The 24,301-nt window shown below is 30.4% G+C and overlaps 1 protein-coding gene across 1 annotated transcript; it reads left to right on the top strand.

The window, feature by feature from the left end:
- Positions 1-21,292: 21,292 nt before the first annotated feature.
- LOC104907139 (F-box/LRR-repeat protein At4g14103-like) lies at positions 21,293-23,180 on the top strand. Its single transcript, XM_048641890.1, has 5 exons — positions 21,293-22,156; positions 22,243-22,413; positions 22,635-22,796; positions 22,913-22,993; positions 23,076-23,180. The coding sequence occupies exons 1-5, from the start codon at positions 21,293-21,295 to the stop codon at positions 23,178-23,180; spliced, it is 1,383 nt and encodes a 460-aa protein (XP_048497847.1).
- The last annotated feature ends 1,121 nt before the right edge of the window (positions 23,181-24,301 follow it).

The raw sequence follows: 24,301 nt of genomic DNA, 5'->3' as shown, positions 1-24,301 counted from the left end.
GATAAAAGAGAAAATAGGCACAACATTTTGAGACACCAAAAAAAGAATGTAAGCACTATATTATGGGACAGAGGGAGTACCTTTATTAGAAAGATGATACATATATACAAGGTGTATCATATATGTGAAGTGGTGTCAAAACAGGTTCTAGGTATACCCACGGCAAACCAGGCCAGACCCGGACAGGCCAGGATTATGACAATCAATACCCCAGGTCATGATTGGTCAAGTTTTGTTCATCTGGGTCGATCACATTTGAATCATAGGGTTGCCGGGTGCCGGACAGGTCTGAGTGTTACGTTTACAAGTCGATCCATTCCTGGGTATGATCGCCCATGGACATTTTTAAACCGGGTTTGTGCATGTCGTAATTGGGGTTTCATGTACGCTTTGGTAGAGTCAAGAGTACTCGGATTGAATCACTCATGACCTTTGTTCGATCATTATGAAACATCGGATCCATTCGCTATTAATAGTCAATTCAACTTCGGTTAACTCCTTGTCGGGTCAATAATTTTATTTTATTATATATATTGTAAACAAATTATATTATTAAAAGTATTATGATCGACATTTATATACATATGTGTGTGTGCGATAAATATATAGATGATAACGAAAAACTAGTAAAAAATCTATATTGTTTACCATGATGTTTAGTGTATTCTCTTAGTCAACTCTTATTTCGATTAATCAATTGTGTAGAACCACTCAAATGAGTAAAGTAGTAGAACAACTCTTCATATGTTCTAATATTATATATTATAATCAATGACAATAATAACGAGTTATACGATCGATTCCAAGGTTTATATAAATGATTTTTTTTATATTATTATAAGCATTATATATGATTGATATATAAGTTTATAAATATATAACTATGATAATAATTAGAATAATAATGATAAACATAAAGCGATGATGATAATAATAATACAAATAATAACATTTTTAGTAACAATGCTAACAATAGAAATAGTAACACAAATAAGATCAGGAATACTAACAATAACAATAACAATATAAATACTAATATATATATAGCAATACTAGAAACAATTCTAATAATAGCAATAGCATAACAAACATAATCCGGTATATATGTATTATGTTGTGACTATATATGATAAAGTATAAACAAACATTTTATCAATATGTTTAATCATTTTAGTAGTATTTTTCATGAAAATAATTGTAAAACCAATCTAATACTCTATTGATTATAAATTAGTATAGCGACTCTTGATATATTATAATATTATAATAAAATGACAATCATATATACATTCATATGTTTACACCGAAAGTTCATATGAGGCCTAAGTGATTATAACGAGGGTTCATATGCTGCACAATAATAATAAATTATACACCCACATCATTCTCTCCTATACAAGCTAACCATAAATTATTAAAAAGTAAAATCAATAAGTTAACTGTTAATAAGTAACAACAATTAGTAAATAACTTAACAAATACTCCCTTTGTATCTTTTTATCTTTCTCACTTAGAATCTTGACACTATTCACAATCAGAGAGAATCTTTTAGATTTTTATCAATATATAAGAAAAAATATAGGCATGTGGGGTCTTGTTTGATTCGTCTCAATGAGTACTTTATTAATATTCAATTATTATAATTTTTACTAATATGTAGTGAAAGATATTTAATGGATAATAAGTGTATTGACAAACGTGCAAAGTCAAAGTAGGAAAGATAAAAAAAATACCGAGAGAGTACTTACTAGTTACTAGATAGTACTTGTTAACAACCATATGGTAACTTAACACTATATGGCCTGTTCTCCCCAACTTATTTTCAATTCAGTTCAGTTCAGCTCCAATCAAATGAGTTCAATTCAATTTAGTTCAGCTCCATTCTTTTATAACCATTTTGTTAAATATTATTATTATGTTGGTATAATTTATTTTACTAATTACTCTTATTATTATTATTATTATTTATTTTTATATCATTACTATTAAGTATTATTATTATTATTATTATTATTATTATTATTATTATTATTATGTTGTTGTTGTTGTTGTTGTTCTATATATTATTGTTGTTTATTATAGCTTTACTCATTATTTACTATTATTATTAGGAGGAACATGGTTTAGGTCAAAGTACAAATAAACCCACGTTTTTTAGCCCATAAACCAATCAAATCGCGTCAAGACGGTTTATGATGTAATTTTCGCGGTCCAACCCAATCACTATTTATTACTAAATATTATTATATTATTAAATCTAATTATTAAAATAGTAATATTAATTTACTTCTTAGATATTATTGTTATTATATATCATCATCAAGTATTAATATATTAATACAAATAATATAAATAATTATTATTAATTACCATTATTATCATTAATTATTATTATTATTATTATTATTAATTTATGATTATTAATATTATATATTTATAACTATCATTTAGAAATATCCAAAATATTATTATTATTCATTATTATTACTTATCATTATAATAATTATTTAATATACATATTATTATTGTTTAAATATTATTTATATATTTATTACATTCAAATTGATTCAATTTAATTTAATTCAATTCAGTTCAATTCAGTTCAGCTCCAATCAGTTCAGTTCGGTTCAGCGCCGAAGAGAACAGGCCCTTAGTCAGTTACTCTTGTCTTTATAAGTCATAAGATTATCTAAGTTATTTGTCTTTATGTTATACTACTATAGTTTAATACCAATATAGTGTTTATAATATATTTTGTGGAAATTTTAATTACTACTATAGTTAATTATAAGTATTATTTGAAAATGGGATGATAGGGTATGAGATTTTGGGTTTAGGGATATGGAGCATGAGATTTAGTTGCTTTGGATAATAATTTTGTAGGATTATCTGTTTTTTTAAAGGCAAAATCCAAAATCATCTAATAAACAATATCTAAGGCTATGTTCAGTTCACCTTATTTTTGCTTATTTCAGATCTAATCAGATCAGATCAGATCAGAAAAAATAAGTTCAGATCAGATCAGTTCAGATCATGCTTATATTTAAAAATCACTATATCTTTCATTACATATTAGTAAAAATTATAATAATTGAATATTAATAAAGCTAGTTTTCCACCCGTGCAAAAATGCACGGGAAGTTTAATTTTTTAATTTAATTTTTTATATCAAATAAGAATGTGTATATATTATGTTATACATGGTAAAACACTGCAAGTTTGCATGTAGCATTTATTGAAGAGGAAACACGAAAAAACCCTTTTATCTCAACAAAGTGAATGAACATCACAAATGAATTATTAAATGATAATAATAATAAGAGTATTTTAAAAACACTTTGAACCACGTCTTTGTACTATACATTTGTGGTAACTTTTGAGTTTTCATGTTCTTTATTAGCTGTAAATGTTTTTCAAACCCTTTTTGCTAATAACTCTTGATATGACAATATATATTTAAAATTATATAGTACGTCCCTTGAAATCATGGTGTATCTATATTTATATAAATATGTAATGAAATAGTATAAACATAAAAGTAGAGCAGGCAACCAGCAATTGGGCTGGCAATCAGTTAAGTTTGGTTGGATTTGCTTTGGGTTTACTACACATTTAATAAACAGGTTGAAATACTCAACCCTGACCCGACCTATTTGATAAGCGAATTACCCGTTGAACCATTTATATAATTAGTATTATAAAAAAAATTAATTATTTTCTTAAAAGTATATATGAGAGAGTTCACTGTTGAAAGTATGCATGTTTAATATTTCTTATAATAATTGTACCAATTTTAGCAATATTTACTTTTTTAACCAAATTTTAGATTTATCAATATTTTTTTGAGAATTTTCTACATATATGTAAGTTAATAAAGTCAAAGCATGTCAATTTCGAGTCGAAAATGTCAACCTCAACCTACCTGTTTAATCAATGGGTTAGAAAATCGGTCAAAGTTCCAACCCTAACCTGCTTATTTTGGGTTAGGTTCGGGTCGTATTTTGTATTGAGTTAGCTTTTGCAAACCCTACATAAAGTAGTGACATTATAATTTACACTGTATAGTAAATGTAAATTAACAAAAAAATTAAAGAGAAAATACATTTTTCAATTTAGTTTATTAAAAAAATAACATGTAACTCATCTTATCAAATAAACAATAAATTTCATGTATATTGTAATATATAAATGTAATATATATTGTAATGTATAAATTTTTCTTCTAATATATACCTAAGAAATGAATATAGAAATATCAGTTATTAATGTTCATCAAACCCTTTTTGCTAATAACTCTTGATATGACAATATATATTTAAAATTATATAATACGTCCTTGAAATCATGGTATATAATTTATATAAATATGAATGAAATAGTATAAACATAAAAGTAGAGTAGGCAACCAAGTTGGGCTGGCAATCAGTTAGGTTTGGTTGGATTTGCGTTCGGGTTTACTAAATTTAATAAACAGGTTGAAATACTCAACCCTGACCCGACCTATTTGATAAACGAATTACCCGTTTAACCCATTTAATCATAATTATTATTATACAAAAATTTCATGTATATTGTAATATATAAATGAAATATATATTGTAATGTATAAATTTTCTTCTAATATATACGTAAGAAATGAATATAGAAATATCCTACACGATATTATGATCTTGTAATGAGAATCGTATAAATTAAAATGGGTTTAACCTTAAACAAAATAACTAAATGGGCTTGTTATCTAAAATGATATAATATTGTATTTAAGAATAGTCTAAAATTGGCTTACAACCCGTGCGATGCACTATACTGAAATATGAAATTATCTATAATAATCAGTATTATATTATTATTATCCATATAAATGATTAAATGGTACTAAGTTAATAGCACATACATTGCTTAGGTTAATTTAATTAACTTTGAGTAACATTTCGTGATCAAACTTGTTCAAACTCGCTTTAAGCTCACATAAATTTTCTTACAATGAATCTAATTGTTTATATCAATATTGTTACATATTAAAAAAAAAATATATTCCCCTAGATAGCATGGTTTTCATTTGCGGGTCAGCAAAATATGTGCTGATAATTAATATTAATAACATATATCTAAGAAAAAATATGAAAACCCAAAATATTTCAATTTAGAAATTGAATATTTTGTGATATTTACATTAGAATCATGAAGTGATCATACACAACAAATATTGAAATAATTTAAGAAAGATATAAATGAGAAATAAAAGATTAGATGGCTTTTAAAATTTGTTACTATTGACTTGCGAAATAATTTACATCTTGACTATTTGAGAAATAATTTATATTAAGATTATCTGGACCCGTGCATAATGCACATGGATTTTTTTTATTCCAAAATTATTGGAATGACTACATTTAAAATTGAAAGATTATAAATTGTAAATTTATATTTCATAATATAATCTTTTCATTAGGGCTGTTCAAATTAAAGCTAATCCAATATGATAACCCGTCTCGAATCTAACCTGAAAATTTCGGATTTGGGTCAGGTTCAGGTTGAATTTTTGAACCTCAAAACAATCCGAATAATCTGACTTTGAAGTGGGGTCAAATTCAAGGCAGGCCAACCTATGTTTATCTAACTTGTATTAGACCAAACTCATTTCTTGAATATTCTAAATTTGATTAAGTTGGCATTTGAATTCAAGACTCGCTCAATATGTTGAATTATTGCAATGATTAAATTTAAAATCAGGTCATTTTGGGTTGGTTTCAGGTCAACCTGAAATCGAAAAGGTCGGGTTCAAATTCTAATTTTCGACCTGAAATCAGAATCAAGTCAAGTTTGGATTAGGGGTAAGTGACCCGAAATAGAAATCAGGTGAACTTGAAATTAATCCAACTCGAACTTATTGCTACCCCTACATTATTAATATAGACAAATGACACGTAAAGATAATTATTGTATACTACAATAATATCTAATAATAATGTACTCTACTGGAGTAATAATTAAGCAATATAAAAAGTTGTGAAAATTATCAATCCCGCAACTCCAAAATAAATTGTCTACATTATATATCAAAATCTACGACTACGGGTAAGTTACATAAATAGTAATGTAAAATGGTAAGTTATATCAATATTAACATTGTTTATTATTAGTTAGAAACTGTGCCGGAATTATACACGAACTAATATGATTGTAAAGTACTTCCATTTGCTGAGTGAAACTTACCAAATTTATAAGATTGTAATTGATCCATTTTACACGTGGCACTAAAAAAATGAGAATAAGTATAGTGATGACATGTGGCGAAATGAGTAATAGCTTGACACATAGACAAATTTTTCTAGCTTTAAAATTGAAAGATTATAAATTGTAAATTTATATTTCATAATATAATCTTTTCATTAGGGCTGTTCAAATTAAAGCTAATCCAATATGATAACCCGTCTCGAATCTAACCTGAAAATTTCGGATTTGGGTTAAAATTTTCAACCTGAAAAAAAGATGGGTCAGCCCAACCCGACCAGAAAAATAATGGGTTAGGTTCAGGTTGAATTTTTGAACCTCAAAACAATCCGAATAATCTGACTTTGAAGTGGGGTCAAATTCAAGGCAGGCCAACCTATGTTTATCTAACTTGTATTAGACCAAACTCATTTCTTGAATATTCTAAATTTGATTAAGTTGGCATTTGAATTCAAGACTCGCTCAATATGTTGAATTATTGCAATGATTAAATTTAAAATCAGGTCATTTTGGGTTGGTTTCAGGTCAACCTGAAATCGAAAAGGTCGGGTTCAAATTCTAATTTTCGACCTGAAATCAGAATCAAGTCAAGTTTGGATTAGGGTAAGTGACCCGAAATAGAAATCAGGTGAACTTGAAATTAATCCAACTCGAACTTATTGCTACCCCTACATTATTAATATAGACAAATGACACGTAAAGATAATTATTGTATACTACAATAATATCTAATAATAATGTACTCTACTGGAGTAATAATTAAGCAATATAAAAAGTTGTGAAAATTATCAATCCCGCAACTCCAAAATAAATTGTCTACATTATATATCAAAATCTACGACTACGGGTAAGTTACATAAATAGTAATGTAAAATGGTAAGTTATATCAATATTAACATTGTTTATTATTAGTTAGAAACTGTGCCGGAATTATACACGAACTAATATGATTGTAAAGTACTTCCATTTGCTGAGTGAAACTTACCAAATTTATAAGATTGTAATTGATCCATTTTACACGTGGCACTAAAAAAATGAGAATAAGTATAGTGATGACATGTGGCGAAATGAGTAATAGCTTGACACATAGACAAATTTTTCTAGCTTTATATATATATACTAGTTTTTGGACCCGTGCAAAAATGCATGGGAACTTTTTTGTTTAATAAGCGTGTTTATATACCAACTACAGTAAAAGCATATAAAAGATTCTCTACTGTCTACTCGATTTAATATACGCTTATGTACTACTCAAAACTCAAATGAGTTTAACCTCCATACCATATTAAATTAATAAACTTTGAACGACGTATTGAAATACAAAATTATCCTATACATATTTAACCAAAAACAAAGCATCAATGATGCACTTTACACTGAAAGACAAAAAATGCTCCTTTATGTTAATTATGAAGTTGTTTTGCAAATACATGACATTCTTAGGTTGTAGAAGACTTATTTATATATGTCATTAGCTGTAATATTAGACATATCATGTTCTTTCTCACAAATCAGTATTATTATGCACTTTCTACCCGCGACTTTAGAAATGATCACATGAAATTGGCTATGGTTGAAAACCGAACTTGGAAGATACAAACCCATATGTGATAGGGGTATCTTTGACTTTTATGTATAGTCATTGCAAAACACAATTCAAGGGAAATTTTATTCCATTTGACAGAATAAGTGTCATACGGGGTATAAATACCATATTACTCCCCTTTCCTTGACATACTCAGGCCCCTTTAAATGATTCTCTAGGAAATACAAATATATATTTCTATTATATATAGTTGATACATGATCATTTCCCTTTCCCCGAGCTAAAAAAAGTAATGTGATTGATTTTCTTGTTGCTGGCTCCTTGAGCCACCTCGTGTCCTTGCCACCGCCTGATTGGTTGTTTTTCCATTTTTTTAATTCTCATTTTAGTAGTGTAGTCTGCTTTTATTTGGAGCCCCGTAGCTTGAACATGTCTATGACCTCGAAGATGAATGTTCAATTATCCATGTACCACAATTAACCAAATTTAGTAGATCGAAAAAATACGCTACCCATTGGTAGAAAATATAATTTTTTTTTGTAGAAAATTAAATAATTCATAATTTACGTTTAATAAAAATGCACGGGATGAGATAGCCCGTGCAATAAAAAAAACTCAAACGGCATGAGATAAATACATCACGTTGATGTCATTATTTATATAATCCATGTTATTTTAAAGTCATTAATTTTACTCAAACAAAATTATGATTTTTCTTTAAAGAATTATAAGCGAATAACATAAAGAATTATGATTACCATAATTATCATAACTTACTAATAGAAAGTGGTCCTACTCGACCAAAATGCACACTAAATTAAACCACACCTCTATTATGCAACTTAGTAAAATCAGAATTTAGCATATACTATTTTTCATATTGTTTTGCCCTACTCAATGTAAACCAACCTTAAATAAACCATCTCATCCCTTTAATTTTATTCCCATAGCCACCCACTAATCATACAATTAACTTCAAATTGAACAAAAATATTGACTTCAATTTATACTTGACATTCACCTATCGCATATCTCTAGAACAAAGGGGTATTATAGACATTTATTTAGTTCAACTCTAAAAATCATGATCTGAATATATAGGTGTTAAAGAAATTTAACACGCCAAGTTTGGATTTGTCAATATTTAAACTTATAGTATGATTAATACGATTCGATAAGTGTTTCAATAAAATAACCAACCCATTTCTTTACATTTGAAAATTTCATGTGATAGAATAGATCTAGTTCGATCTTGGTTATGTATTAGTTCTAGGTGATTATGCTCCACTTATGATGAAACTAATTTTAAGTATGTTATAGTCTTAACATATATTTATTGAGATATAAAGAGTTTCCTAACTTTCCTCCTTCTTTAATATATCACAATAATTGCATAAATGAAATCTCCTAATCATCTATAAACTTTATCTAAAGAATTCCTTAAATCTGAACCATAATGTTATGATGTTATCAACTGAACTTTCCTTTGATCTTTTTTGTTTTTTTGACTAAAATTATCTTCATAATCTTTTGTGTTCCTTCACCAAGTGATATCTACCATTTTGTTTGATGACTCAATTTTTTTAGCTTCATTGAAAAATTCTCTAACTTCATACCATGTGGCTTCAAGGATTTTGTTTTAGATATATAGATATTATAATTCAAAAAAAAAATTAAATACATACTTTATTTAATGGTTGCGTGCAAATTTAATAAATTTCAATAGTCATTATCATCATCCATTTCAACCAAAAATCACGATTTTCAAAATTATGAGTAGATAAAGGAAATGTTAACACAATAATCTATTATAATTATAAATGTGATCAATTATAATGAAATTGAAAATAAGTTATCTATTTTTCACAGTTTCCCCCTCCCTATACAATCCAGATCTTCAATTTTTATTTTTAAAAAAAGAACCTCAGATTTCCACCTTAATTTTATTGAATCGCAAAATAGGAAACAATAAATTTAGAAAATTGAGTCTAAAAAAACACTCTTTTATGTTTTCTTTCGTCTTGTTAATATCCTTTAAGTTTCTAAGCTATTATGAATGTCGAGATTGTTCAAGGAATATTCAAGATTGTTGATGTCTCAATGAAGATATTTTCACCTTAATTTTATTGAAATGTGTATAATGTTTACACCAAAAAAAGGGTTTTGTCCTTAAAGAAGTAAATGCAAAGACAAAATTTATATCATTCTTTCATAACAATGGTATGCAACTTTTTTAAGATTATTTTCATATACAAAGTTTGGAGTTGTTCTATCTTATGCTTGTATATATTAAAAAATTTGGAGACATGAAGAATGTATTCACTAATACTTATGAATTATAAGATATTATTGAGTTCAAGATTATTTAGGATGTACATGAATCTCATTTGTGCTTGATAATCACATTAGATTTATTGGCTATTATGGAATTGCATTTTTTAATGTTTGTATTATCAACATAGTTGTTCTTTGATAGTCTAATCAATATGATGATTTTAATAGAATATGGCTTTAATAACTTGTATTGTTCCTACATTCATTCATTCATAATACAAACTGCGCAATTCATGTTCTAAGAAAAATCTAACGTAACAAAACTTTTTAAAAGGAAAATTTTAGTTAAAAGGCTAATAGTTTTCAATAAATGATTCAAAGGAAATATAAGGTATACTTTTATAGTGTAGACTTTCTCTTTTCGTTTGCATACTATTGTGTATCATCTCCAGTCGTTTTATAGTTTTATTGTTTCACTTTAGAAAAATCTTTATATTTGAAAATAATTACACGAAAAACAGAAGAAATCAAAATTTTCAAAAACTTGCAAAATTTCATACTTTCAATTGTGTATTAAAAATGAACATTAAATTAGTAATATGTTGATAGCTTGATATGAACGAAAAAATGATTTTATACAACCAATTTCAATAACACTCCCTCAACGAAAAGATCATTGCCCACTAACAAATTCTATTGCACATATAAAAAAAATTCTTACGAATCATGGTTGTACTTTTCATTAATGAGTAAGTAAGTAGCATATATTTAGGCATAGAACATAAAATTTAAAACCAACGTTAACCTGTTAATTAGTTATGTATACATCAAAAAATAAAAACTACATAAATGTGTTCAAAAATTGTATTTGTTTTTATGTAACCTTAGTATAAACTTATACAATAAGACATCAGACTTTATAAGCATGTTTATATACCAATTACAGTAAAAGCATATAAAAGATTCTCTATGTCTACTCGATTTAATATACGCTTATGTACTACCTGAAACTCAAATGAGTTTAACCTCTATACCATATTAAATTAATAAACTTTGGACGATGTATTGAAATACATAATAATCCTATACATATTTAACAAAAAACAAAGCATCAATGATGCACTTTACACAGAAAGACAAAAAATGCTCCTTTATGTTGATTATGAAGTTGTTTTGCAAATACATGACACTCTTAGGGCATGTTCTCTTCGGCATAAAACAGCTGAACTGCACTGAACTGAACTGAATTGAACTGAATTGAATTGAACTGAACTGAACTGATCTGAACTGAACTGAACTAAATTGATCTGAACTGAATTGAAATGAATAGTGATATGTGAGAATAATAGTGTTGTCAAGAGCTGAACTGAACTGAATTGAATTGAACTGAAAATAAGCTGGGGAGAACAGGCCCTTAGGTTGTAGAAGACTTATTTATATATGTCATTAGCTGTAATATTAGACATATCATGTTCTTTCTCACAAATCAGTATTGTTACACTTTATACCCGTGACTTTAGAAATAATATCAGTTGTAGATATTATTTATATCACAATTTAAATTATTCTACTAAGAATCACACCCAAAAAAATCGCGTTTATTGTTACTTCTATTAGAATTTGATTCTCCCTTCTACATTATGCCAAGCAATTACACTATATACACTAATATGTTTATCCTTAATATATATGATTGAAACGATTTAACAACAACTATATACAATAAATAAATTAACAAAACAAAGCTATAGATCTTACATTAAGATTAATCAGAACCTTCGTCAAAATTTTATGATTGGCATGTACTTGTTGAACTTGAAATACAACTATGCATTTTTGCACTGGCCTAAGTAAACATAAAAAAAGTTACACTATCACATAACAGAAGGTTCTTCAACTTATGAGCCTAACATGCTAATATCACGTCATCATCATAATAACCCCATTCTCTCTCCTCCATCTCTCCCCTCTTTCTCTTTCACTTCCAAATTTCAAGTTCCAACCCAGTATCTGATTTCATTTAAAGAAAAAAAATCTAAAATTCTTTGTGCAAGCACCATCATGTCATCATCATCAATCCTTCATCAAGAATCATCATCATAATCAAGTATCATCATCATCCTCAAGTATCATCAAGAATCATCATCAATTTATCAATCACAACCGTTCATCATCAACATCAGTCAACAACTCAACATCATCTAAATCATCATCACTGTTCATCATCACCTCAAGGCTGCGCATCTCCATCGGTGATTCTTCATCAATGGTGGTGGTTGTTGGTGGTGGTTTTTTTGGTGGATGTCGGCAGTGGTGTTTACGGTGGTGGATTTCGGTGGAATTGTTGGTGGTGGAAGTCATGGTGGTTTTGCATGATAATTAATTTTGGGTAAAATTGTCTTCACCATATCCATTCTTCAACCCTTTCTTTTACCGAGTTTTCTCCCAAATTTCTTCTTCCCTTTTTGGCTTTTTCCTTGAATTAATCCTGAAATATAAAAATTCAGTCAAATAAACAAATAATTATAAACTACTCATCTTCTACAATTCCTACATAAACAACACAAATAATCAAACTCGACCCATCATCAGATGATAAAAAAAGCTAATCAACCCACATAATTCAATTTTAAAAAAATTGAAATTAAGAAGATGGAGAAATTCAGAAGAACTTCAAGGAGTTTTATTAGGAGGCTTGAATTTCGCAGTAGGAGTCTGTCATCTGCAAATCTGGAGAAAAATAAAAAATATATGAATGCATATCGGTCAATGTAAAATCCACACCCACCATTTTTATAATTTGGAAGAAACAAAATTTCTTATTTGTATGAGCAGTCAATAAATCAAACCCTTTCCTATTTATTTCAAGAATGGGATTAACAGAGAATTGAGAAGAAATTTAGAGTCGGCAATTTAGAAAATTGTTTCTGAATAAAATTATAGTAGGACAATGAGGGATTTATATTCTGATGCATTGATTGATTTTATACCAATCTCAATAGATATTCACGGCAATTAGGATTGACGTGATTTAATTTCTGGATTTATCGAATTGATGATGATTGATTACAAACTGTGATTATGGGGAAAAAATCAAGAAATATGGGAACCTAGATAATTATTTCCTTAATTATATAGATTAGGTATCAATTAAAATCTGTAATTGACGTCATGATATATATTACTGAATCAATTATATGCGTGATTAAGGGAAGGGATTTACGTGATTTAGGAAATTTCATACTCTTTGATTGCCTCGCCACGTGGACACTCTAATTGAGCTTCAAAAAAATACTGATCAAAGGAGCATGCCACGTGGGATTGAAATCGCTAACTGAACGACACGTGGCCTGAAGGATTCTACTTTAAATATATATATAGATAGATACTCATTGAGACGAATCAAACAAGACCCCACATGACTATATTTTTTCTTATATATTGAGAAAAATCTAAAAGATAAGATCTTGTTATCAGATCAGTTCAGATCAGATCAGATCAGATCAGATCAGAAAAAATAAGTTCAGATCAGATCAGATAAGTTCAGATCAGAAAATTTCAAGTGAACTAAACATAGCCTAAACCGTTAGATCACCACAATCAAGGGAACACAAGAAAATAACACAAAGCACACAGATCATAAATATTAGCTGTTGGATAGAAGCCACAAAACAAACTGACTGTTAGATCGTCCTTAATCTATCGCCTTCTTCCTTCTTCCTCTCCTCCAAACCCATCTTTCCCACCCAAAACTCCCACTCTTTCCCTCTCTTCTCTCGTTGCTTCCTCCCTCCATCCTACATGCATCCTTATCAATGTTCTCTTTCTCTCTCCCCTCCCCTACATCGCTCCACCACCGAAGCCACTCATGTCACTCTAACCCAGAAAACCCTAGATTTCTCAAGCAACGACATCGTTGGTGATGTCGCGAACTTTGCTCAGAATAACGTGTTGTGAAATGCCGACAAACGCATTTTCATTCATTTCGAAGGAGTGGATGGAGGTGAAGAATTCGGTCGACGTTAATCTCCGGTTTATGAGAGATAGATCGAATACCCTTAAGGATTTGGTGTCTTCATTCGTTATGGTGTTAGAAAAACCACCAAATCTACATTTTAGTTTTCAGATCTGAATTTTGAAATTAAATTTTATTTTGTTTTGTCCGAATCACTGAAATTCTGTCATTTTTCTCGAAATCACCAGAATTTTGTTGTTTTTTTTTAAAAAAAAATTCTTTGTTTTTTTGGTAATCAGGGTTTTCGATTTTTTTGATAGCGATGGTTGTTGGGTATGGTAGGCGGTCGTGGTGGTGCGACGATCTGGGATGGCGGAGGTGGTGGTGGTTAGGGATGGCAAGAGACCCGCCCCATCCCCGCCCAATTGGGGCGGGGATGGGTCTAGGTTTAGCGGGGATGGGGATTAAAATTGTACCCGCAATGGGTGGTGGAGCGGGTGTGAATTTTATGTTATACCCGCCCCATCCACCCCCGCCCCACCCCACCCCCGCCCCGCATATTTATTATTAAAATTCTATTTATATACATATATTACTAACGTATTTGAAGACACTTTTGAAATGTAATAAAACATTTACCTTTGTTAATGTATTTTAACTTTTCTTTTACTATATTATATTGTGATTTTGTGAAGTAGACAACTATAATGGGCTTATGGCAGATTTTTTGGTGGATTTTTGCGGGGATGAAGTGGGTATGACGCGGGTACGACGTGGGTGCGGGGGTGGGGCGGTGGTGGGTCTAGAATTTCCCCTCAAATGGGTGGTGGGGCGGGGATGGGGATGAAATTTTTCCCTGCAATGGGTGGTGGGGCGGGGATGGGGATGAGAATTTAATGCGGGCGCGGGTGTGGAGGTACCATCCTCCGTACCCGCCCCACCCAATTGCCATCCCTAGTACTGGTGGCGCCGTTGGGTTTGTGGAGCCCAATTGCTTCCATCTCGATTAAGGAGGATATTCAATAAGCTGTGGGATATAACGAGATCCGTGGTGTCTAAGTCTTCTGGTTCAAGTGCAAGACACAGGAGGCATTCTATCTCTTAGAATTTGATATGCTAAGGAAATCTAATGAACTTTATAGTTTTTTTTTTAATTTCGAGATTGTTTTATAATTTCATTAATTTTTTTTAAATTTTTTTGGTGTAATGTGTGTAATATTTTTTTTCGTATTTTTTGAATTCGTATAATTGTTTTTATAATTGGTTATTAATCAATTTGAATTTATTTGGTAAAAATAATAATATTTATTTAGATTTAGATCCCTTATTTGTGTGTTGGAATTGAGTTGGGAATCTTGGAATGATTGAGTTAGAATTGTATTGCGATGTCAAAAATATTAATATATCAAGAGTGAAAAGAATTTTACTTGCCTCTATTTCTTAATATTTTAATTATTATATAGATTTTTATATGTATCGATTGCAACATACTAAAATATCATGTTATTAAAAAATATATTTCTATGTAGTATCAACTTATAAATAGTTATAAAGGAATGATATAGCATATAAGAATAATATACCAGCTTATAATAATTTCGTGTGATTAAGTTGTCCAAATAGGTTGGTTTGAAAAATTGGATAAAAAAAGGAATATTTTATTTTATTTGGTTCAACTGAATTATAGTTGAATTCAGGTCTATTATAAATAAATCGGGTTGAACTAGACATTTGGAGGGTCTGGTTGGATTTTGAGTTAATATCTTGTTAGGTTACATTCAGGTTCGGGTTTGAATGCAGGTTTGTGTGATCATGTCAGAATATAATTTTGCTGGGTGCTGATCAGGTCTGGGTAATTCCAGGCCATGTTGCGATCAGGTCTGGAGACTGACCCTCATAGGTCGAACCAGGTTCAAGCTAAGTCAGATCAATATCAAGTTGACCCATCGGTCAGATCTGTTTCTGAGTCCCGACACCACTATATATGTGAATACAACATACACAAGTGCTCCTATTGACTAATAATAGTTCAAATTTTAAAGTTACAAGAACAATTTAATAATTCAACAACTTCCAATTCTGTCCCCTCTTCATTCTCTCACGTTAGAATTTTCTCTCTTGTGAACAACCTTGATTTATATTCGCCAGAAATCTCACTCGCTGGAAATTTCTACTCGCCGAAAAATTATTATCATCTCTACTTTTTTTTGAAGGGAAAAACTGATTTTTAGTTCTCCCCCGCTTATTTTCAGTTTTTCACGGCTTATTTTTTAGTTTAGTTCAATTCTGTTAAGTTCAGTTCAGCTTTGGACTACTTTTACTCTAACATATCACTTTTCATTTCAGTTCAGTTCGATTCGGGTTAGTTCAATTCAATTCAGTTCAGCAGTTTTATACAGAGATAAACCAACAAGAGTTGGTTTAAGTGGTAAGCAGCTTGATGTCGCTTAAGGGAAGTCTCGAGTTCAAGCCTCACCGTATGTAGAAACTCTTGTTAGGAGGCTCACCTACCAAAGCCACATGTGCGACCCGGTTTGAACTCGGATGTAGTCGGAGCAAAGCTTTGGTGTACCGGATGAGCAACAAAAAAAATACATAGAGAGAAATCTGCAGGTAGTATATTGCTGTCCATAATAATGACTACAAAGGGACAAAAATAAGAGTTTGAAATGGTTAAATATTTTCTCAAGAACGCATCGTCAATTTTGGAAGAAACTAGTTGTTGACTCGGGAGATTATTCCCCGGATCATCTACTACTGTGAATTTGAAGTGTTAAATCAAACACTTGAGAGAAGTGAAAACAATTATAGGTATTGTATTGTGCTTGTGAAATGATCTTCCAGTTGCTTTTAAATTTCTACATAGTAAAGTATAATATGAATTATTGATTAGTATAACTCTCAACTTCAAGAGAGTACATATATATAAATATATAATGAATTATTAAGACTATAATACAACCTTATTTTTGAACTTTAAGTTAATGTGTAAGAATATAGTCGGATGCAATTAAATAGTATAATGGTGTTAGTTAGGGAGGTTATAAAAATTGTAAGAGTTTTCTTTATAGCATAATAGTACTGAAAAGTAGCACAGACTCTAATTATCATTAGATTAATGAGTATTGATATATACATTTGTACTTAATTGTTTTAAAAAGAGAAATTTTATGTTGTCTTTAAATAATTTCGTTTCCTAGAAAATTCATATAGGCAGCAGATTTGGAAGAAATTTAAACTGTCTATATATGTGATTTTAAGAAAGAAAAAGAACGTAAAATAATATGTCCTTCCCCTCTATGAAGGAAAGAGTAGCAGTTGTACTTGTACTTCAATGTTGGGTTTTATTAGTCACCTGAATGTGTATTAGATGGTTGGTCTGGATCTTTGATGTCTATGGAGCAAGCAAATGAAAGAGGGACTATTAGTATGTAGTAGCAATATTTCACTCTTAATGTTGGCAGGCCACATGAGCTACAAAGTATGTGGGCCATAACTTTTGAGATAATTGGATGTAAATGATGGTTCTCCTTAATGATTGTGGGAATATTGTGGGATGTAAGTAATTATATGTTTAAATTCTTTTCTTAGATGTATGTTATATATGTTTCCCCCCATTAAAACCAAACAATAATGGTAAAATAGTTGGTTAGAGTGTTCATATTTCAAATGGGAGGTTGTGTATTCAAGTATTCACATATACATTTTTTTTTGATTAGTTTCTATCATTTATTTGAGAGAAGGGAGTGGTACATGTGGCCGCATGACATTTGTTTGCATTAGATTATATATATATATGAGAACGTATTGTGTCGGACTCGTCCGACCATAATCTTGGTCGGACGACTTTCAGGTGGTTCCAATTTTTTTTCAGGTAGTCTTCATTTTTTTTTCAGGTGGTTCCAATTTTTTTTCAGGTAGTCTTCATTTTGTTTTCAGTTAGTCTTCTTTGTTTTTCAGTGAGTTTTTGTGCTTCAGTTAGACTTACTTGGGTTTCAGTTGGTCTTTATTCTTTTTCAGGTAATCTACATTTTTCTTCAGGTAGTCTTCATTTTGTTTCAGTTAGTCCATTATTTCTTTCAGTTGGCCCATTATTTCTTTCAGTTGGTCCAACTAAAAGAAAAGAAAGTCCAACTGAAAGAAAAGAAAGTCTAACTGAAAGAAAAGAAAGTCTAACTGAAAGAAAAGAAAGTCCAACTGAAAGAAAAGAAAGTCCAACTGAAACAAAACAAAGTCCAACTGAAAAACAAAACACTAACCTGCGGGATCTGCTGATTTCTCTCCATCTCTGTTCCTTCTGTTAGCATTTTATTTACGTCTACATTGGACCGTATCTCACTCTTGTCTGATTATTGGCTTATATTCAGATCAAAGGGTGTTGGGTATGTCTATGCGATCAGAACGAGCAACTCTTGATCAGGTAAGCCTTCATTGCAGTTTTCTTATCATAGCTTCCTGTACTCACGCATTGTATTTCTATCTTTTCCTAAAGTATAGCTAACATTTGTAAACCTCCATAGCATGTATATATATGCGTAAACTATCAATGAGAAAATTATTCATTCTCTCCAAAACATTATCTTCCTCTATACCTTCCACTGTATCTCTTACTTTAATATTTCGACAGTCCATTCGCAATTTCTCAAAAAAAAGGTCCCGGAAGACACCTGCAATTACATTTGGATAGATGTTGCAGACCACTTGTGTGAAGAAGAAGAAGGCAAGAAGCGAGTGAGGAAAGTGAAGCAGAGAGACGAGAGTGGTGTTGTTGCGAGAGAGAAGATGTATTGGGCTCAGCCCGTCTGACGGTAAACAATTCGTCAGACGGTCTGACCCAATACTTTCACTATATATATATATATATATATATATATATATATATATATATATATATTATATATATATATATATATATATATATATATAGATGGTTATAAGTCTATAAATAATATATATTTTTGTTGATTACTTTCTATCATTTATTTGAGAGAGAAGAGTACATGTGACAACATGACATTTCATTAGGTTTTAGATATATGTTTATTGATATAGATGGTTGTAAGTCTGTAACTAACTTGTCAATAGTAGATTAAGGCTATGTTTAGTTCACCTGAAATTTTCTGAACTTATTTTTTCTGATCTGATCTAAATTTTTCTCAATATATAAGAAAAAATATAGTTATGTGGGGTCTTGTTTAATTCGTCTCAATGAGTACTTTATTAATATTCAATTATTATAATTTCTACTAATATGTAATGAAAGATATTTAATAGTATAATGATTTTTAAATATAAGTAAGATCTTATCTGATCTGATCTGAACTTATTTTTTCTGATCTGATTTGATCCTGATTAGATTTGAAATAAGAAAAAATAAGGTGAACTGAACATAGCCTAATAGTGGGTCCAAAATCTTTGTAATAAAGGTATTAATTATATGAAAGTATATATCGCGGAGAAAGTTTTTTTTATCTAGGTAATGATTCAATTGACTTCTGCATGGTTGCTTCATTAATATTTTGAGCAAGGTTTAGGAGACTCCTAAACTTCTACTTCCTTGAAAGTTGGAAACAGAAGAAAACTTTGTTCTTGGAAACGAGAGAGTTCAGAGTTATAGTAGTATTTAATAAGCGTTAGCTTTCATACAATGAATTTAATCGTGCTTGACTTGATGCATACTTTATATTGCACCTATGATTTCTCCCTATAAAAATCCAACAATGTTTAGCTTCTCGTCTCAGTACAAAACATAGTGCAATACTCTCAATATCAAAGCTTTGTCAAGCTGTAAGGCTATGTTCAGTTCACCTTATTTTTGCTTATTTCAGATCTAATCAGATCAGATCAGATCAGAAAAAATAAGTTCAGATCAGATCAGATCAGAAAAAATAAGTTCAGATCAGATCAGATCAGATCAGATCAGACCAGATCAGATCAGATCAGATCAGATCAGATCAGATCAGTTCAGATCATATCATGCTTATATTTAAAAACTTATTATTATTAAATATCTTTCACTACATATTAATAAAAATATAATAATTGAATATTAATAAAGTACTCATTGAGACGAATCAAACAAGACCCCACATGACTATATTTTTTCTTATATATTAAGAAAAATCTAAAAGATTATCTCAAATTGTGAATAGTGTCAAGATTCTAAGTGACAAAGATAAAAAAATACAAAGGGGGTATTATTATTTACTAGTACATTTGTTCAAAAGAATTATTATTGTTGTTGTTGTTGTACTTATTAATTATTAATATTGGTAATTATTATTAATCTTGTTGTTACCATTATAAATGTCATTGCTATTATTATATTAAGTTATTTTGTTGTCATTAAATAATAGAAAATTAAAAGCCACATGTTAAGAACATAAGATTGACGCAAAAATATAAAGATATATAAAATATGATATCTCAAATTCATGACAACGAAACTACTAATTTCGGATTACATTTCAAAATAAGCTAAGTGTGACATACAAATTATAAATTTAGATTCGGTATACCTCTTCTTACCGAATTTCAAATCTCTCTAGCTATTTGAAGTTGCACGATATTTATTTATTTATTTTTTGCTCAAGTCATAGTTGTTTATATATCTTGTTCTATTTTATATGGAAAAAAAAAGAGTTCAGTTTGCCGACTTCTCAAGTGTGAAACTTTTTTTTAAGGGAAAGTGTGAAACATTGTATAAGTGCTCTTATAAAATAATGACTTGAGTTATATAATTATTTTTAGTAATAATAATAATTATGATTATAATTATTATTGTTGTTCTTATAATAATGATAATAATAATAATTATTATTAATAATAAAAGTTGTATAAAAGTTGTAATAGAAATAAAATGATAATAATAGTAACACTATAAAGAAGATCTTATAATGTATTGCATAATAATGATTTACAAAGTAATAATATAATAGTAATAATATATTTTATAAAAGATAAGATCTTGTTGAAAAAATAAGTTCACATCAGATCAGATCAGATCAGATCAGATCAGATCAGATCAGATCAGATCAGATCAGATCAGATCAGAAAAAATAAGTTCAGATCAGATCAGATCAGAAAAAATAAGTTCAGATCAGATCAGATCAGATAAGTTCAGATCAGAAAATTTCAGGTGAACTGAACATAGCCTAAGTCTTTAACATTGCTCCCATCTGTTCTTACTTGTGTGTTTATTTTGTTTAATCATCTTTGCTACTTCTTTAACCATTTGTTATTTTTATTTTGTTGGTGTTGTTTCATAGAAGATCCGATCCACAATGACGGAGATTGAAGACGTAGACAGGATTAGTAGCTTACCAGATGAGATTCTCACTCATATCCTATCTTTCCTGGAGACCAGAGAAGCTATTGCAACAAGTGTATTGTCCAAAAGATGGGAGTTTATTTGGACAACGGTCCCTGTTATTTACATTTTGGAACATAAAATACAGTCGTCGTTAAGTTTCAAAGCTTTTGTTGACAGGGTTCTGATCCTTAATGATGCACCTTTCTTACGACTCTTTCGACTTCAGTTCACGAATGATATCTTGCATGTCTGTTCATGGATGAGGAATGTTATGAGACGGAATATATTTGAAATTAAGGTTTGGCGCATGATGACATTAGAGGAGGAGAAAGTAAGACCACTAAAGGGGAATCTTGTGAGTGAGAATCTTAAGGTGCTAAAGTTGTATGGCGATTCAATAGCTCCCTGGTTTTCCTTATCAAATCTCTTCCTACCAAAGCTCCTGATTTTCCACCTTGAAAATTTTGATTTCATTGACGACGATGTTTGTTTAGATGACATCTTCTGGTCGGGTTTACCATGTCTTGAAGAATTTGTTATTAGTTTTTGTCAGAATTTGGGGAGTGTTTGTTTCCGTTCTTCTTCATTAAGGAGATTGGAGATACGATGTATTCTGACCGGATCGAAGAGCCGAACTTTAATAATTGATGCTCCAAGTCTTGAATATCTGTCTATTGATGATAATTTTTTAGACATTAAGTTGAAGATTAACGCCCCTTCATTAATTGAAGCTCATTTTGGTTTATGGGGTTATGGATCTGGTATTGAACTGGTGGAAATATTGAAGCAATTTCCCAGCTTGAAAACTTTAGATATATTTACTTCAGCAGAATTGGTAAAAACCATGCTCTCTCATGTACATAATAATTTCTATGTATTATGTTGATTTTGTGTCTTACCATCATTCCCCTTTTTTTGCAGTTCCATCATTTTGTTGCGGGACTACGAGCTGTGATACAATTTCCCCTATTTCCTAAATTAAAATGTTTAGATGTCAGTCATTTCTGGTTTTATCGTAAGCATCCTTCACATTTAACGATAATGGTTCTGCTATGTGAACATGCACCCAACCTTGTGTCACTTAAATATGGGGTAAGTACCAATAGATTGCCTCTCTTTCTCTTCAGAGTTTCTTTCGAGCAAAAGAATGATATTAAGTAGTAGACGGATTCATGTGTTGTTCCATAGTATTATTAGTTGCAACTTTATATAATTATGCTTAGTCTGCTAGTCATAGCTCTAAAGCTACATATGATCTTTTCTTTAAAAATGAATGTGAACCATGTTTCTTTTTATTTGGGGTGTAATGTTAGGATAAGGATCCGATGTCAGATTGCGAAAGTGAGGAGCCGTATTATTATCTGCCTCCAACTGTGGTGCCCAAGTGTTTGTCATCAACGCTTAAAGTCATTGACATGTACAGCTATCAAATGATTGATGATGTTGTGACAAAGTATTTGTTACAATACGCAACGGTATTAGAAATCATCAGGATCCATTTGAAGAGGTCCTCAATGAAGGAGATAGACGCAATTTCAGATTTAATGAAGATTCCTATTGCCTCATCTGTTTGCAAAATTGTAATTTGTAGAGATCTTTGAAACCTCTAGAGTCTAGACTATGTTATGTTAAGTTAGCCTCCCCTGCAGGCTGCACATCTGCTGTTTTAATGGTATGAGTTATGACTTGAAAAGCCAACATTTGATTTAGTTTAAATGCTGAATTTGATCATGTTTTGCAATGTTGATCAACAGTTTGTCTATGCCTCCGGATTGATCTACTTTTGCTTTTTCTCTATGGTAATTAGTAGCACTTCAACTTTTTTCTCTCTCATAGCCCCAAAGTACTGTGCATGGTAATTTCATATGTTTAGTTGCATTTTTGCCGTTAATTCTAAGTTAGAAATGTCAAAGTCATTCATCTTACACAAGCTATATTTAATTACTAACCTACCATTTCCCCTCTAAATTGTAAAATCAGTTTCCCTCGTTCCAAATATAAAAACGATTGAAGTTGAAATTCCATATAATTTGTATATAAAAAAAATAGCACTTCATTGACAGAAAGTTTGTCATAATAACGTGATATTTGCATCAATTTGCTATAAAAATCTAGCTAATTAACACCATTGCTGGTCATTAGTATAATCAACGAAACCATCAACAGATAATATATCCGTACTATTAAGACAAATGCAAAACTGAGAATTGTAATGTGAAATAGAGAGAAGTTAGAGAGGAAAGAGAGAGAAAATTATTCTCCTCTATTCTGTTATTACAGCAGTGCCTTCTTACAATGTATTTATAGAGAAGTTAGTTACAACTAACTAACTCAGGTAGTTATTACTAATAACAGAAAATAAAAGATACATCAGCTAATTATTACATAAGCTCATATTCCCCCCGCAAGCTGGATATGGGAAGAATGAACCAAACCAAGCTTGGAAGAGAGTTGCTGATGTTGAGGGCCTGAAAGAGGCTTTGTAAGAATATCTGCAAGCTGAAGAGCACTGGAGACATGAGAAGTCTGAATGAAACCTGAAACAACCTGTTCTCTCACATAGTGGCAGTCTCGATTCAAATGCTTAGTCCTCTCGTGGAATACAGGATTCTGCGCAATGTGTCAGCAGCAGAATTATCACAAAATAACTTAATAGGTAACTGCACTTGATGATTTAAATCTTGCATTAAGCCTTCTAGCCACACTATTTCAGAAGCAGCACTAGACATACTCCTATACTCAGCTTCTGCAGAAGACTTGCTCACAGTCTTTTGCTTCTTGGTTTTCCAAGAAACCAAGTAGAGCCCAAAAACATGCAATAAGCACTTAAGGACTTGCAACTAAACACACAAGAACTCCAATCAGCATCACTGTAACCTTGAAGATGTAAGTCACACTTAGCAGAATAGTAGAGACCCAAATCCACAGTGTGTTTAAGATATTTCACAACATGAAGAGCAGCTTGCATATGAGGTTCCCT

This window comes from Beta vulgaris, chromosome 4, assembly GCF_026745355.1.
Source record: "Beta vulgaris subsp. vulgaris cultivar EL10 chromosome 4, EL10.2, whole genome shotgun sequence".
NCBI classification, from domain to species: domain Eukaryota; kingdom Viridiplantae; phylum Streptophyta; class Magnoliopsida; order Caryophyllales; family Amaranthaceae; genus Beta; species Beta vulgaris.
This window is presented reverse-complemented; position numbering and strand designations above follow the sequence as displayed.